At 47.2% G+C, this 12,295-nt stretch overlaps 2 protein-coding genes across 7 annotated transcripts; both read right to left on the bottom strand.

The window, feature by feature from the left end:
- Positions 1-271: 271 nt before the first annotated feature.
- On the bottom strand, positions 272-8,685 carry map7d2b (MAP7 domain containing 2b). Of its 6 annotated transcripts, none has more exons than XM_078792399.1 (16): positions 8,305-8,685; positions 7,705-7,791; positions 7,248-7,408; positions 5,613-5,751; positions 4,484-4,570; positions 3,757-3,849; positions 3,579-3,676; positions 3,435-3,508; positions 3,159-3,370; positions 2,935-3,073; positions 2,675-2,855; positions 2,511-2,615; positions 2,380-2,443; positions 2,080-2,227; positions 1,729-2,006; positions 272-1,648 (listed from the first exon to the last, which is right to left on the bottom strand). In XM_078792399.1, the coding sequence occupies exons 1-15, from the start codon at positions 8,342-8,344 to the stop codon at positions 1,760-1,762; spliced, it is 1,875 nt and encodes a 624-aa protein (XP_078648525.1). In that variant the 5' UTR covers positions 8,345-8,685; the 3' UTR covers positions 272-1,648; positions 1,729-1,759. The 6 variants fall into 6 exon arrangements, with proteins under 6 accessions (XP_078648525.1, XP_078648524.1, XP_078648527.1 ...); XM_078792398.1 differs by having other exon boundaries at positions 277-1,688; positions 1,759-2,006; positions 8,305-8,682; XM_058059434.2 differs by having other exon boundaries at positions 279-1,688; positions 1,759-2,006; positions 2,080-2,224; positions 8,305-8,679.
- Positions 8,686-9,320: 635 nt separating this feature from the next.
- Positions 9,321-12,268, bottom strand: eif1axb (eukaryotic translation initiation factor 1A X-linked b). The gene is made up of 7 exons (XM_058059455.2): positions 12,096-12,268; positions 11,484-11,567; positions 10,634-10,737; positions 10,453-10,503; positions 10,308-10,389; positions 9,942-10,033; positions 9,321-9,858 (listed from the first exon to the last, which is right to left on the bottom strand). The coding sequence occupies exons 1-7, from the start codon at positions 12,109-12,111 to the stop codon at positions 9,853-9,855; spliced, it is 435 nt and encodes a 144-aa protein (XP_057915438.1). The 5' UTR covers positions 12,112-12,268; the 3' UTR covers positions 9,321-9,852.
- Positions 12,269-12,295: the final 27 nt, after the last annotated feature.

Here is a 12,295-nt window from a genome sequence, read left to right as displayed (position 1 = left end):
TAGGTCTGGAATTGGAGTTCTACTCAAAATGAAAGTGGAACAACCCACTACAGGCTCATATAACTTTGATTCTTTAAACAAGCAAAAAAGACCAGACTGCCCTGAGGTACCGATATGAGATCCTCAGACCTCTTGTGGCCCTAGGTTCCTTCTAATGCAAGACAATGGTAGACCAGTAGTTCCTGCAACATGAAGGCATTGATGTTATGGGCTGGCCCGCATGTTCCCCAGACCTGAATCCAATTGAGAACATCAGGGACATCAAGTTGCACCACAGACTGATGCTTTAGTCCAGGTCCGGGAGGAGAGCCCTCAGAAGAACATCCGCCGCCTCATCAGCATGCCCAGGCGTTATAGGGAGCTCATACAGGCCCGCAGAGGCCACACCCACTACTGAGCCTCATTTTGACTTGTTTAAAGGATCAAATTTGGATCCAACATCAAGAGTCACATGATGGAGATGATAAAAAAGATGGAATGGAGTACAGTATCGTCCAACCTGATCATGCCTCATTGACACAAGTGGTTTTGATGAAGTTTATTGGTGATTTTTAGCAGTAATCCATGCATTACATCTACAATGATATATTCAACCAGGCTGCAGGTACTAGTAGTAGTAGTAGTAGAAGACATGAAGTGGTCTTGATGTTTGACTCCCTTACGAGTGTCAGTACAAGCAACACATGGTTATTTTAGTCCCGCTCTTCTAATGGAATATCTTAGTGGCTCTTGCAATGCCGCTGAGAAGAAAATCCTCTTCCTGTGTTGCTACTTTCAAGGACGCTATTGGAACACAGGTGCACGTGCTGCAGCAGGAGCTCCAGCGGGAAGTCAAGTCATGGAGCACAGAGGTTGAAGGCCTCAGAGGTGATGAGCTGTGTGTTCTCAACGGGTGAGGTATATTTTGGTGGTGGTGGTGGGGTGGGGTAGTGGTAATAATAATAATAATGCACACTGCAGCTAGCGTGGTTAGTCTGTGCCTCACAAGTACACAACATACACTTCCTGGCCCGCTGACCAATCACAGGTCAAGTGACATTTTTAGCTCCTGCCCTCCTCTGTGGAGTGTCCACAAAATGTCCAGTGACGAGCAGCGGAGGAGGTAAAGCTACAGGCTACGAATCAAAAACACCAGCGTGGACAGGAACACGCAGGAGCCACCGAGGAACGAAGCTACGAGCACGGCCGCTAACATGTCACGTAGCCACACGCTTGTTTTTTTATTTTCTTCCAGGCGCCGCCCTGTCACATCTACAGTATTTACACTTGTCCCAAAGCATGAGTTTAACGCTGATTAAAGCAGGTGGCAGTAAAGATGTGGACGTTTTCTCCTTCGATCCACAGTCTTAGACTTAAACCTGGCCTATGAGTGAGGCTGCGTGTCTGGATTTCCCTCAGTGATCAACTGCTTATATGATATCTGAGCTCTTTCATTCATCGAGAGAACAAAACTTTTCCTTCAAGCAAACCCTCAAGCTATCACATGCAACGCAATGTGTGTTAATTAATCCATAAATAAGAAGACCTTGCTTGCAGGTCATTGATTAGAAGCTGTTTAGATGTGACGCTACATGATGTCTTCACTAAATGATGTCCGACTCTGTCCAACAGCAGGACGCTGATCAGGGTGGATGATGAGCAGTTGTTCCTGGAGGGAAAGAATGATTGTTGCTGCTGATGAACGTCTCCTAAAAGGCAAGAGAAGATGTGGTGTATGATGGATCTCACAGCAGGTTCACTCCAGGTCACATCATGTACCTCACACGTCCACCTCGCTGGGTCCAATGCTGTGTATGAGCTGAGAGGACTCGGCGGCGGTGCTGTACGCTTGGATGAGAAGGTTCTTGTTAAGGTCCCCCACCCCGCTGCCGGCCTGCAGCTTGGGGTAAGGGGGTGCTTGGGCCGGGTCCAGGTCCATCATGTCTGTCCTGTCTGCGACCGGCGAAAACTCCTGAGCGCTGGCCGGCTCGTCCCGGGACACTGGACTGACGGAGACAGACAGAGAACTTACAGAAACAACAGAAGGGACTGACTTTACAGACAGCTTAGCGTGTTAGCATGGTAGCCGTGACTCCTCACCTCACGTCCATGGACTGGACTCCGTCCGACAACTCGTCCACAAAGCTCTTATTCTCCAGTGGTCCAAGTAAGATAACGGGGGCCTCGGCGGGTGTCGGGACGTCATCCTCCAGGATGAGCGGTGCCTCGGACTTCACGTCACATGCTGCTAACACACATGACAACATGCTGGTGTGAAGACATCTGGTCTACTTGTGTGTGGTGTAGTAATACTGGTGTTGTGCAGCAGGGGGCGCTGTTTTTCTCAGCCAGATTGAAGCTGCTGAGTCACCCTTCAAACATGAGATGATGAGATGGTACCTGCAGCACCCGGCAGAGCGTCCACGTCACTCTTCCTTGTTCTCTTCATTATTTCTTCAATTCTCTTCAAAAGGAGAGAGAAGACATGGAGGTGATGAAGAAACGCAACAAAGAGACACACAGACACACACCTTCTTCCTCTGCAGCCGCTCCTGTTCCTCCTGGATGTGAAGCTGCTCTCGCTCCCTCTGCTTCCTCTCAGCTTCTTTCTGGGCTCGCTGGAAGGCCTCCTCCCGCTGAGGAACAACAAGACGTCATTCAAGACGGTCCAGCGGATTCACTGATGAAAGCAGACCTCTTTGTCCAGTTGCTCCTGCATGTTCTTCCATCGCTGTTCCTTCTGCCGCCTCTCCTCCTCCTCTCTGCTTCTCCTCTCCTCCTCCCACCGGACTCGGTCCTCCTCCGCCTGCTGTGCGGCTCTCTCTTGCAGCTCCCGGGCCTCCTGCTGCCTCCTGCGCTCCTCCTCTGCCCTTAGCCTGGTGGGACACGGGAGGTCTAAGCTAGTGGAGTCTCACTCAGGATTTAGGAGCTTCTTAAAGCAGATGGCACACTCACTGCTCCTCCTCCAGCCGCTGTCTCTCCTCCTGCTCCTTCTGTATTCGGGCCAAGCGACGTCTCTCAGCCAGCAGTCTGGACGCCTCCTCTGCATCCATGGTGCCGCCGACGCTCCGGCCTGTGGGCGTTCCTGGGGACTCTACAACGCATGGACGGCGTGGTCATGATGCGGCATGAATTAAATCAAGGCGGACATGTTTGTAGTTTCATTTTCAGTTCTTCACCTGCACACAGTTCTCTGCTGGTGGATTTGGGGATTTTCTTTTCAGAGTGGTCAGATTTGGCAGACTTCCTGTCCAGGGTACTGTGACCTTTGACTTCAACGTGACTCCTGTCGTCCCCGGTGCCAGGAGTTGTGGCCCTCTGCCGGAGAGGGGAGGGGGGGTACTGGCCAGGGGAGCAGGGCGACTGGGCCCGGCTCCTGTTTGACCGCATCCTGGAAGAAAAAGAACCACATCAGCATTTGATTTGATGTGTATGTGTGTGTGTGTGTGTGGTACCTTTTTGGTGTAGCGGAACCCTTACTATTGGCTCTAAAAGATGAGCTACGAACTGGTGCGTTCGGAATTTCCCCCTGTGGGTGACATTTGGAAAATAAGCATGACATTCACATTGTGTGCGTGTGTGTTTGCGTGTGTGTTGACCGTGGGCGTTTTGGCCTTAGACATCTCCTCAGGGAACGCAGCGATGCTCCTGCGGTTGGAGGAACTTCTGTGAGGTCTGTGCTTGTTGATGGGGGAAGCTGTTTGCGCCAACACACAACAATACTCACTTCAGAATCCACATGAGATGAGATGAGGAACTATGCGTCCACCTCCTCACCTGTCTCTGTTGAGTGGAGGGCCGTTGACGAGTTGGACAGCTGCTTGCTCATTGGTGGATCGGATGAGGCGGGTGGGGACAGGAATTCACAGACTGCAAGAAAATAAAAGATATGTCAGAGTAAAGTCACTTGGAAGTGAGCTGGGAGTCACTGGGACGCATCTGGAATGGCGTCCGTACCGGGACATTGATCCAAAGAGACACAAAATGACTGATGTTACCACGGCGATGTGGGATGGTGATGAAGAATCTGTACTTCATCATGAAACAAAATCAATACGACACGACCTGATTCAAGCCTAAATGACTATAAATATTTCTTATGACAATCATGAACTGGACATATTGAATTCATCATCTTCAAAGTCTGAAATCTGTACTTAAACAGTTAAATCTGAATACATTACTTATGATTATTACTTATTACATTACTTATGTGTGTGTGTGTGTGCGTAATTGTAAAAGGCAGGAGGACAGGAAGTGGCACAGCCCTCCTTTGTTGGGTTGAAGGTGGGGGAGGGTAGCTCAGAGCAGACCTTCATGACAACATACATAAGAGGTCACATGACAATAACACAGCTGTGCGCATTATTGACATGAAAAAGCACGTATGCGCACCAGGAGCAAACACACCAGAAACAAACGCACAGACAGACATGGAGGCCAGAACCGGAAAAAAAACACCCATGACATGCTGGCGGGGCACACAGAGTCATGTGATCTGTACCGTGACGGGATTGGTGGACACTGGAAGCTGAAGCAGCAGGGAGCTGATTAGGCTGAACAGCGTGGCAGGGCGGGGTCTTAGGGTTACCTGGGCGACAGGTGAGGCAAAGCGGACAAAGCAAAGCGTTACGCGAGCACCTGTGCACGTGCGCAACACACATACACAATCATTCACACACAATCCAGGAGGGGTAAGAGTTAATCTGATGCTGCATTCAATAAAACTGGGAAATGGGAAACAAAAACACAACCAGGAAAAGAGCGTCATTGTTGTGTCATGTCAGACGACTGAATCTCCATGAGGTCCATTTGTCCCAATTCCTGCTTTTCCTAGTCGCCGTTTCCAACATCCCAGTTTTCTGTTTAGCACGCATGCAGGAAAACCAACATGGCCGCATCCAAACGACCATACACGCCTCAGAACCACAAGCTGAAGCCGTGGTGTAGGTCCGATACCTTTTTAAATCATATAGCGAGCCCCCACCCAGTGAAGCACGTTCCATGCATCCGTGTATTCCATCATCCAAAAACTATGACATCATCTCCTACATCACGCCGCCATGACACCCTGAACATGTTCCCATCCTCAAAACAGCATCCTGCATGTGTCTGTCCTTTAATGGCGGCGCCGGATGAGGTTCTGCTGCAGCGCGACGGCCCGCTGGGCGGGTCTGATCCCAGGTCAGCTCCAGGACGGCCCGGCTGCATTATTGATGCCATTATGAATGCACCGCAGAATTCACAGCTCTGGCGGCCTATTGCTTGGTCACATGATGCCACTGATAAAACGGCAGTGATGTGGCGGATGTTTTTTTTCCAGAAACAGATGGAAAAATAAACATGTTGTCGTTATTGTTGCCCAAGGTTAGCTGTGCTGCCCTTCTTTGTGACAGCGTGGAAATTAAACTACACATAAATAACACACACATACACACACACCTGTGGCACACTTCCAAGGCCACATCCAGCCAGCAGAAGGAGGAGGAGGAGACATGCTGAGGAGCAGACAAAGCAGCTCCTCCACTGCAGCCTCCACACCCTTTTTCCCTTCCATCACTTCATTCCTTATCTCCTCACCTTCCATCGTCCTCTAGCAGGCCATCACCTCATCCACATCACATCACACTCACCCTCCACTCCGTCAGGCGGTCCCCCCCAGGTCCATCGTTTAGGCCTGTTATCCAGGTGCTCCCGGGCCTCCGCTCCGTCTCCTGCTCCCCTCCGCTCTGCGCCCCCGGCTCTCCGGCGTACAAGGCCCTCCAGCCTCTCCTGCTCGTTGCGTTCAGACACAGGAAAGAAGAGACACTCCCTCACTGAGCCGTCGCTACGGCGGCGGACGCCCGGCGATGCGCAGGGTGACGGCTGCGCCATGGTAACCGCATCTGAGCTTAGCAGCGGCAGCCTCGCCCCTTCACCACCGTCCCACTAGTCTGTTTGGGCTGCAGCTCGCTTGTTCGATAACCGGGGAGAGAGAGCACCGCGGCACACCTCTCATCCCCCTCCCCCTCTCTAGCTGCTGTCTCCCACCCCTCCCCCTCACCCCTCCTGCCTCCAGTAGACACAGTCAGCTGGCAGAAGATTCATCAGCAGGTTAAATGATGATACGCTAACGAGCGGGTCGTCACAGTAAAACATTTCTTCATTTGTGGATTGATAGATTTTGCACATTAAAGATGCTGACATGCTAGATGCTAAGCTATCAAAATAAATCATCCTCTCTGTTAAATGTGACAAAGTAATGGGTTCAGTAGTGTAATATCTAAGAATATGTCATATTAATTATGAATTGATTTTATTTTTAGACTGGGCCAATTAAAAAAAAGGAGTCGCGGGCCAAAAATTGACCCCCGACTGCACTTGTGACATTTCAATACATAACATGAATGAGAAAGTTAGCTTGACTGCTATCATGGACCCTGCGGCGTCCTTTCATCTGAAAAGATATATGTGCCTGTCACTCCGTCGACTCATTCCTTCCCGTAAACGCGCCGCTGATGTCATCCCTCGCCACAGCTAGCCATCATTGTGTCATTGGCTTGCGAATGGGGGTGGGTGGGTCAGGATATACGCATGCTAACAGAGGCATTAAATCAATGGCGGCAACAAGGCGCTCCACCGAGGACCAGACAGAGCCTCGGGGGCTCGTTAACACTTTGCTGGGCGCTTAAATGGTGTCGTTAGTGTGAACAAATATTGTTTAAAGGGAACCTATTATGCTTATTTACCGGCCATTTGCTTTGAAAAAGCATAATAAGTCCCCTTTAACATCCTCTTCCTCCGAGCACGTACTTCATGGCGTCCTTAATGCTGTCCTCTAATTAATGTAATTAGACTCATTGATAAAAAACAATGATGCCTGCATTAATATAGCTTGTGACCTACTATCTATTATATTATATATATCTATATACACTAATACTAATATACTATTATATATATATATATTTTTTGGGCTGCACAGGGGACGAGTGGTTAGAGCACAGACCTCACAGCTAGAAGACCTGAGTTCAATCCCTGTGCATGCGTGGGTTTCCTCCCACATTCCAAAAACATGCTAGGCTAATTGGTGACTCCAAATTGTCCATAGGTATGAATGAGTATGAATGGTTGTTTGTCTATATGTGCCCTGTGATTGGCTGGCCACCAGTCCAGTGTGAACTCCGACTCTCGCCCGAAGACGGCTGGGATAGGCTCCCTCCCACATTCCAAAAACATGCTAGGTTAATTAGCGACTCCAAATTGTCCAGCTTGCTGTGACCTCTGACCTTGTCCGCCTCCTGCTGCTGTCGTCTCTTCTCCTCGGCCGCCAGACGGCGCTGCTCTTCCTTCCTCTTCTGCGCCGCCATCTTGCGCTCACGCTCTTCGCCCCGGCGCTCCAGCTGCTGCCGAGAGCGCCGCTCTTTGTCCTGCAACGCCTCCGACAGCTCTATGGACACACACACATACACACGCATGTGCTTATGTTCTACTTATGACAGTATTTTGATAACATTGATAAATATTTCACAATAAGAATGATTATTGTATTTAAGTAAATATGCCCCCTAGTGGTTTTGTGGTGATTTGAGCAGACGTTGAAGGCTTTGAAACTTCTCATCTTGTGTCTTTCCGCCATCGCCATGTCTGTCTTTAGCTAAGCGCACTCCATGACGCACACCTAAAAATGGAAGAATATTGATCTGCACTTTCCCCCCCCACCAAGACATCAACTACAACAATTACCTAGGGTGCTCCTGTGACCGGATGGTGATCTTCGAGATGGAGAAGCCTTCCGATTGGTCAGCAGGGGCGAGGGAGGCGGGGCTAGGGCTGCATTTTGTGTGTGTTTGGAGAGAGCAATCATAACATGATTCATAGGCACAGATGTAAAAATAGAACAACAAACACCGGAGAGGAAAACGTGACTGCAAGCTTGTTTGCGATGAAGCGTTGACAACATGCTAAACATGGCGTCCGAATGCAATTGCACATATTATCCGCCGCCTTAAAGCCTCAGGGATCAGGGGTCATAATAAAGTATCGATTGAGAGCTTGTATTTTGCAAACCCTATGATTGACAGTGAATATCTGTATTGATAGCACGTCTGATTTTACACACATCTAAGTGTATTCTGCATCCTCAGAAGATTTTACATCATTTCAGCACAAACAGTCCCACAACACATTCAAGTGCACAAGTTTAACAGTTTTTAACAGTTTAACAGAAATGACATAAAAGTAGACAGCTCCATGCAAACGTTAGCTGGCCTGAGGTATGCCTGTCAGGTGTTTGTTGTTCTGCATGTGTACTTTGCCTAAATGATGCATAGCATTTTAGCTCACCTGTCAAAGCAGCAGGACGAGTGGGAACCACCTGGGTCATGACAACGAACCTGAGAAGAAAACAATGTGGATGGACGCAGCAGTGAGATGACTCAGGATGTAGTGAGGAGAGGATGCTCAAAAGAAGGGAGGGGTGAAGAAGGGAGGAAAGGGCGGGAGGGAGCGCTTCCTTGTTTCCTCGCTGGCTAGCTAGCACCAATTTTAGCTAACTTTCTTGCTAGCTTCAGTGACTAAACAAACGATAATTTGAAGGCAGAATAGTAAAACTTCCAAAACATAATACTGCTGTTTGGTATAAGCGCACGATTTTGGTAGTAGTATAATACATAATATGTAGTATAATACAATTTTACAATACTTATAACAGCGTTAAGAACAACCTTTCAGTACAACATCCCCTTATCCTTCCTCCTCACGTGGCCTCATTTGGGTGGTGACGTACCGCACGTGCCGAACGCAGACCAGGCCAGCGGCGCAATTACGTCACCGTCGGTGCCTTCTGAGGCGGGCCATCTGTGATGACGTCACCAACAATCTCTACTCTTCTCTCAGGGAACACGTGTACAGTTTAAACATAAATCTTACCTAATTATGTATTTTTTTTTTTACAAAACACAATCAAATCACAGGTAATTAAGAGTTAAGATCTTTTATTAGACACCCGACCGTCACGCCAGTTACACTATAGTACTGTACGTTACAGCAACAGGCCACCAAGAGAGAGCAGCGGTTTTCCAAATGAGGTGCAGCAACACTAGCCACACAAGGAAAAAGCAGGTCAAATGTAATTCAATCATGTTTTGTACAGATAAAATGAGGGTAGGTAAGTGATGTGAGGTTTTCCACGTTTCCTGAACCAACTGCTGCTTCTGGCAGCCGAGCAGCAAAAACACACAAAAAAACAAAACACATTTTGATTGTTCTCTTGAAACCAGTGGATGTTTTTTTTCCTCCACACTGAACAAACAGCAGATACATAAAAAGGATGCCGGTAAAAAAAAAAACAAACGAAAATCTATGTTTTGTATCTTTATTGGTGAATCCAGAGATTCTGCATTTCTCCTTAAATTCCACATGTTGTGAAATTAATATAAATACTTTATTTGTTTTAAAAGACATTGGATGTAATGTGTTGCAGTCGCATGCTGGCCTCCTCCAAAGAGAGCGGACAAGGAACAAAGAAGACAATGGCTGAACACAAATTTGCTTTCTGTGGGCGGGAACAAAATGATATATATATTTTTTTACATCCTCCAAGATGCTGGTGATGAATATACTTTGAGTCCTCATCCCAGCTGTGTGGTGAACAGCGTTTACCTCAAGCACCATTCATGTTTATTCATTCCAACATATCCAAAGCACTCAAACGTCCCTCTGAAACACCAAACATGTCTACTGATGGAAATGTCTACTGAAAATTAACACACCGTACAGGCCCGGCATAAGATGATCTTAATAAAAAATAGTTAGCGGTGCTGTATGGGTTCAGAAAATCCCAATTGGAGCTTCTCTAGTAAAATGCCACTGTCGCCCCCTGGTGGCATGTCTTTAAATCTGCAAGGGAAGACCGTCAAAACTGAGCATCCTTGGCGAATGAGGACATTGAGGACAAATCATGTAAAGTTCAAGAAGCTTACCTCATCAATGTCCTCATCATCATCACCGATGTCATCAAACTGGATATCGTCGTCGTCTCCGGGGCCGAAGTTTTCTGTCTCATTGATTTTGGCTGTGAAACAGGACACAATTGTGGTACCACGGTTAACGTTCGCCCCAGTCAGTGCGTTTTTTGGTTACCATCTAAAATTTTGCCTTGGTTGATTGTATTTTTATGTATGGCTAATGATGGCTTTCATTTTCTTTGGCAAAAATCTGCTTGGAAGACGTAAAAAGTCCAAAATGTTAACTCATAAGCGACGTTATTCTTGGGGGCCCAGCCCGAAAAGGAACGGCATACTCCGAGGACCACCTGCAGTGGTAATGTGTGATGAGGATGCTCTCACCATGCTCTGGCAGCTCGCCGTACGCTTTGAGGCTGCGAGCCTCGTCTGCATTGTACTTCAGGATGACGTCGGCCTTGTTGTCCTGCAATAAGACGCAATTAGATACCAAAAAAAGACGAGGGTCTCCTTTCACCTGAGGCGTCACCTGGTATTCTCTCAGGCCCACCAGGATGATGTCTGACGAGTTGATCCAAACCTGGACAAACGCAGAGAGAAGATCATCACATTGAACTCTGTGACCCGTACCCGGGGAGGTCATGTGACAACAGCAGCATTGAGCCACTGACAACAAGCAGACTCAGCGTTACGTTTCACGGCATTCTCACCTTTTTCCGGAGTTTTCCTCTGATATGGCAGAGCCGCTTGGCGCCGTCAAAGCACATGGCCTCCAGACGGCCGTTCCCCAACATTTTAATCACCTGAGCATATTCTGGAACGATACGGGAGAGCCCAAAATAGACACGGAACAAAAAGTAAGCAGCATGCCCTTGAATACAAATAGAGAACACGTGAGGAGGTCAGCTCACATTCATAACATAAGGACTTTATTTGAAGTACGTTCTTACTGATTGGACACTCTGGGAAGGCTAATCATTGTATTAGTGTGATATCTTATTCAAACATTGAACTTTTTTTTCTTTTCAGCGTGGGCCCCTGTCCACTCATAATATTTTGTGATTCATTTTAGAGCTGCACAAGAAATACAAATATTCAGATCTTGATTCCCACCAACATGCAATTTAATGTCTAAACAGACACTTTAAAAGTACTTCACGAGCAGCATCACAAACAAACGCTGCCATTTTACACAAAATAACTGTTTTTTGCCTAATTTTTATCATGTGGAATATTGTATCTGCCATGTTCTTGACCTGGTGGCTTATATTTTTATTTCCTCCACAAAGAACAGTCAACACACCATTGGAAACTTCTTAAACACAGCAACAACAGTACAATATCTCTAAAACAAAAGCATGAAAATCCTAATTCACATTATTTGCAGAATAATAAAATATCTATATATAGAATATTCCCCTGACCCTATGCTAAAATGAGATGGTTCATTATACATATTAATAAAAAATCCCATGACAGTCATTCTGTTAAAAAAGACGCCACTCTAAATACTGTAAACTCAAAAGGGGGTCCTGAAAATGGAATCAAGGATGCACTCACCCTGTCCATCCTCTTTGAACACCAGCTCTCTCTTCTCAGACTCATTTTCGTTCTTTCCACGCCGCCGATTCTTTCCTCCCTTACCTGCAAGCAGAAGCAGGGGAGAAGTGAAGAGGACACATTAAGTTCAATGGAGGACAATCCGGGCAGGGAGTTAAATTAAGCATGTACACATCGCCAGCGTGACGTAGATTACTCTAACACCCTTGGTATGGTTATGTTTTTGTTACAGTATAACCTTGTTAAACAAAAGGAGTGGCAGTGACTGCTCTTGATGATTAATTACTAAAGCAGATGTCAAAGGCCAAGCGAGTGTGATGAAACTCGAAACTAGCTAGCTTATCAGAGATGGCTAGCTGCATAATCGCAGCTCTATGTTAGCATCGGTAGCCGGTCGGTTAAGTTCCGCTTCGTCTCAAGACAATGAAGCAACCTTAAAAGTGAAATCAATTGGTCTGAAAGACATCAAAGACCTCAAGAAAAAGATTTAATCCGTATAGCTAGCTAGCATTAGCAGCTAGTTGTCACGTTTCTCCGTGCGCGTCTCGGCGGCGGGCTCGAAGACAAAAAAAAGACAAAACTGACACCATTCATCATATTACTGCTACTCACCTTTATTCTTGGGCATATTCCCTCACACCTCCGTCAACTGAATCCCGTTCGGTGGAAAAAAATGAACGACTAACTTGTTTACAAGTGTCACGAAAGCGTAAGAGCTAAAGTGGACCGAACGAGGCGACAAGCTAGCTAGCAGCGACTGGTACCGCTGATGCGCATCCCCATGGACTGCGCATGCGTTGTCCGGCGGAATT

Source organism: Doryrhamphus excisus, linkage group LG7 (genome assembly GCF_037039965.1).
Source record: "Doryrhamphus excisus strain RoL-2023G ecotype Guam linkage group LG7, RoL_Dexc_Guam_v1.1, whole genome shotgun sequence".
In the NCBI taxonomy this organism is placed as follows: domain Eukaryota; kingdom Metazoa; phylum Chordata; class Actinopteri; order Syngnathiformes; family Syngnathidae; genus Doryrhamphus; species Doryrhamphus excisus.
Note: the sequence above shows the minus strand (reverse complement) of the source record. Positions and strands in the feature narration are given on the sequence as shown.

Coding starts and splice junctions, on each gene's coding strand:
- map7d2b (XM_078792399.1), bottom strand. CDS start 8,344: ATGACCCAGGTGGTTCCCACTCGTCCTGCTGCTTTGACAG. Junction 3,509..3,578: donor CTAAGGCCAAAACGCCCACG/GTCAACACACAC, acceptor TGTCACCCACAG/GGGGAAATTCCGAACGCACC. Junction 3,074..3,158: donor CAGCAGAGAACTGTGTGCAG/GTGAAGAACTGA, acceptor CATGCGTTGTAG/AGTCCCCAGGAACGCCCACA.
- eif1axb (XM_058059455.2), bottom strand. Junction 10,738..11,483: donor GTTCAAAGAGGATGGACAGG/GTGAGTGCATCC, acceptor GTATCGTTCCAG/AATATGCTCAGGTGATTAAA. Junction 10,034..10,307: donor CGGCGAGCTGCCAGAGCATG/GTGAGAGCATCC, acceptor CCTGTTTCACAG/CCAAAATCAATGAGACAGAA.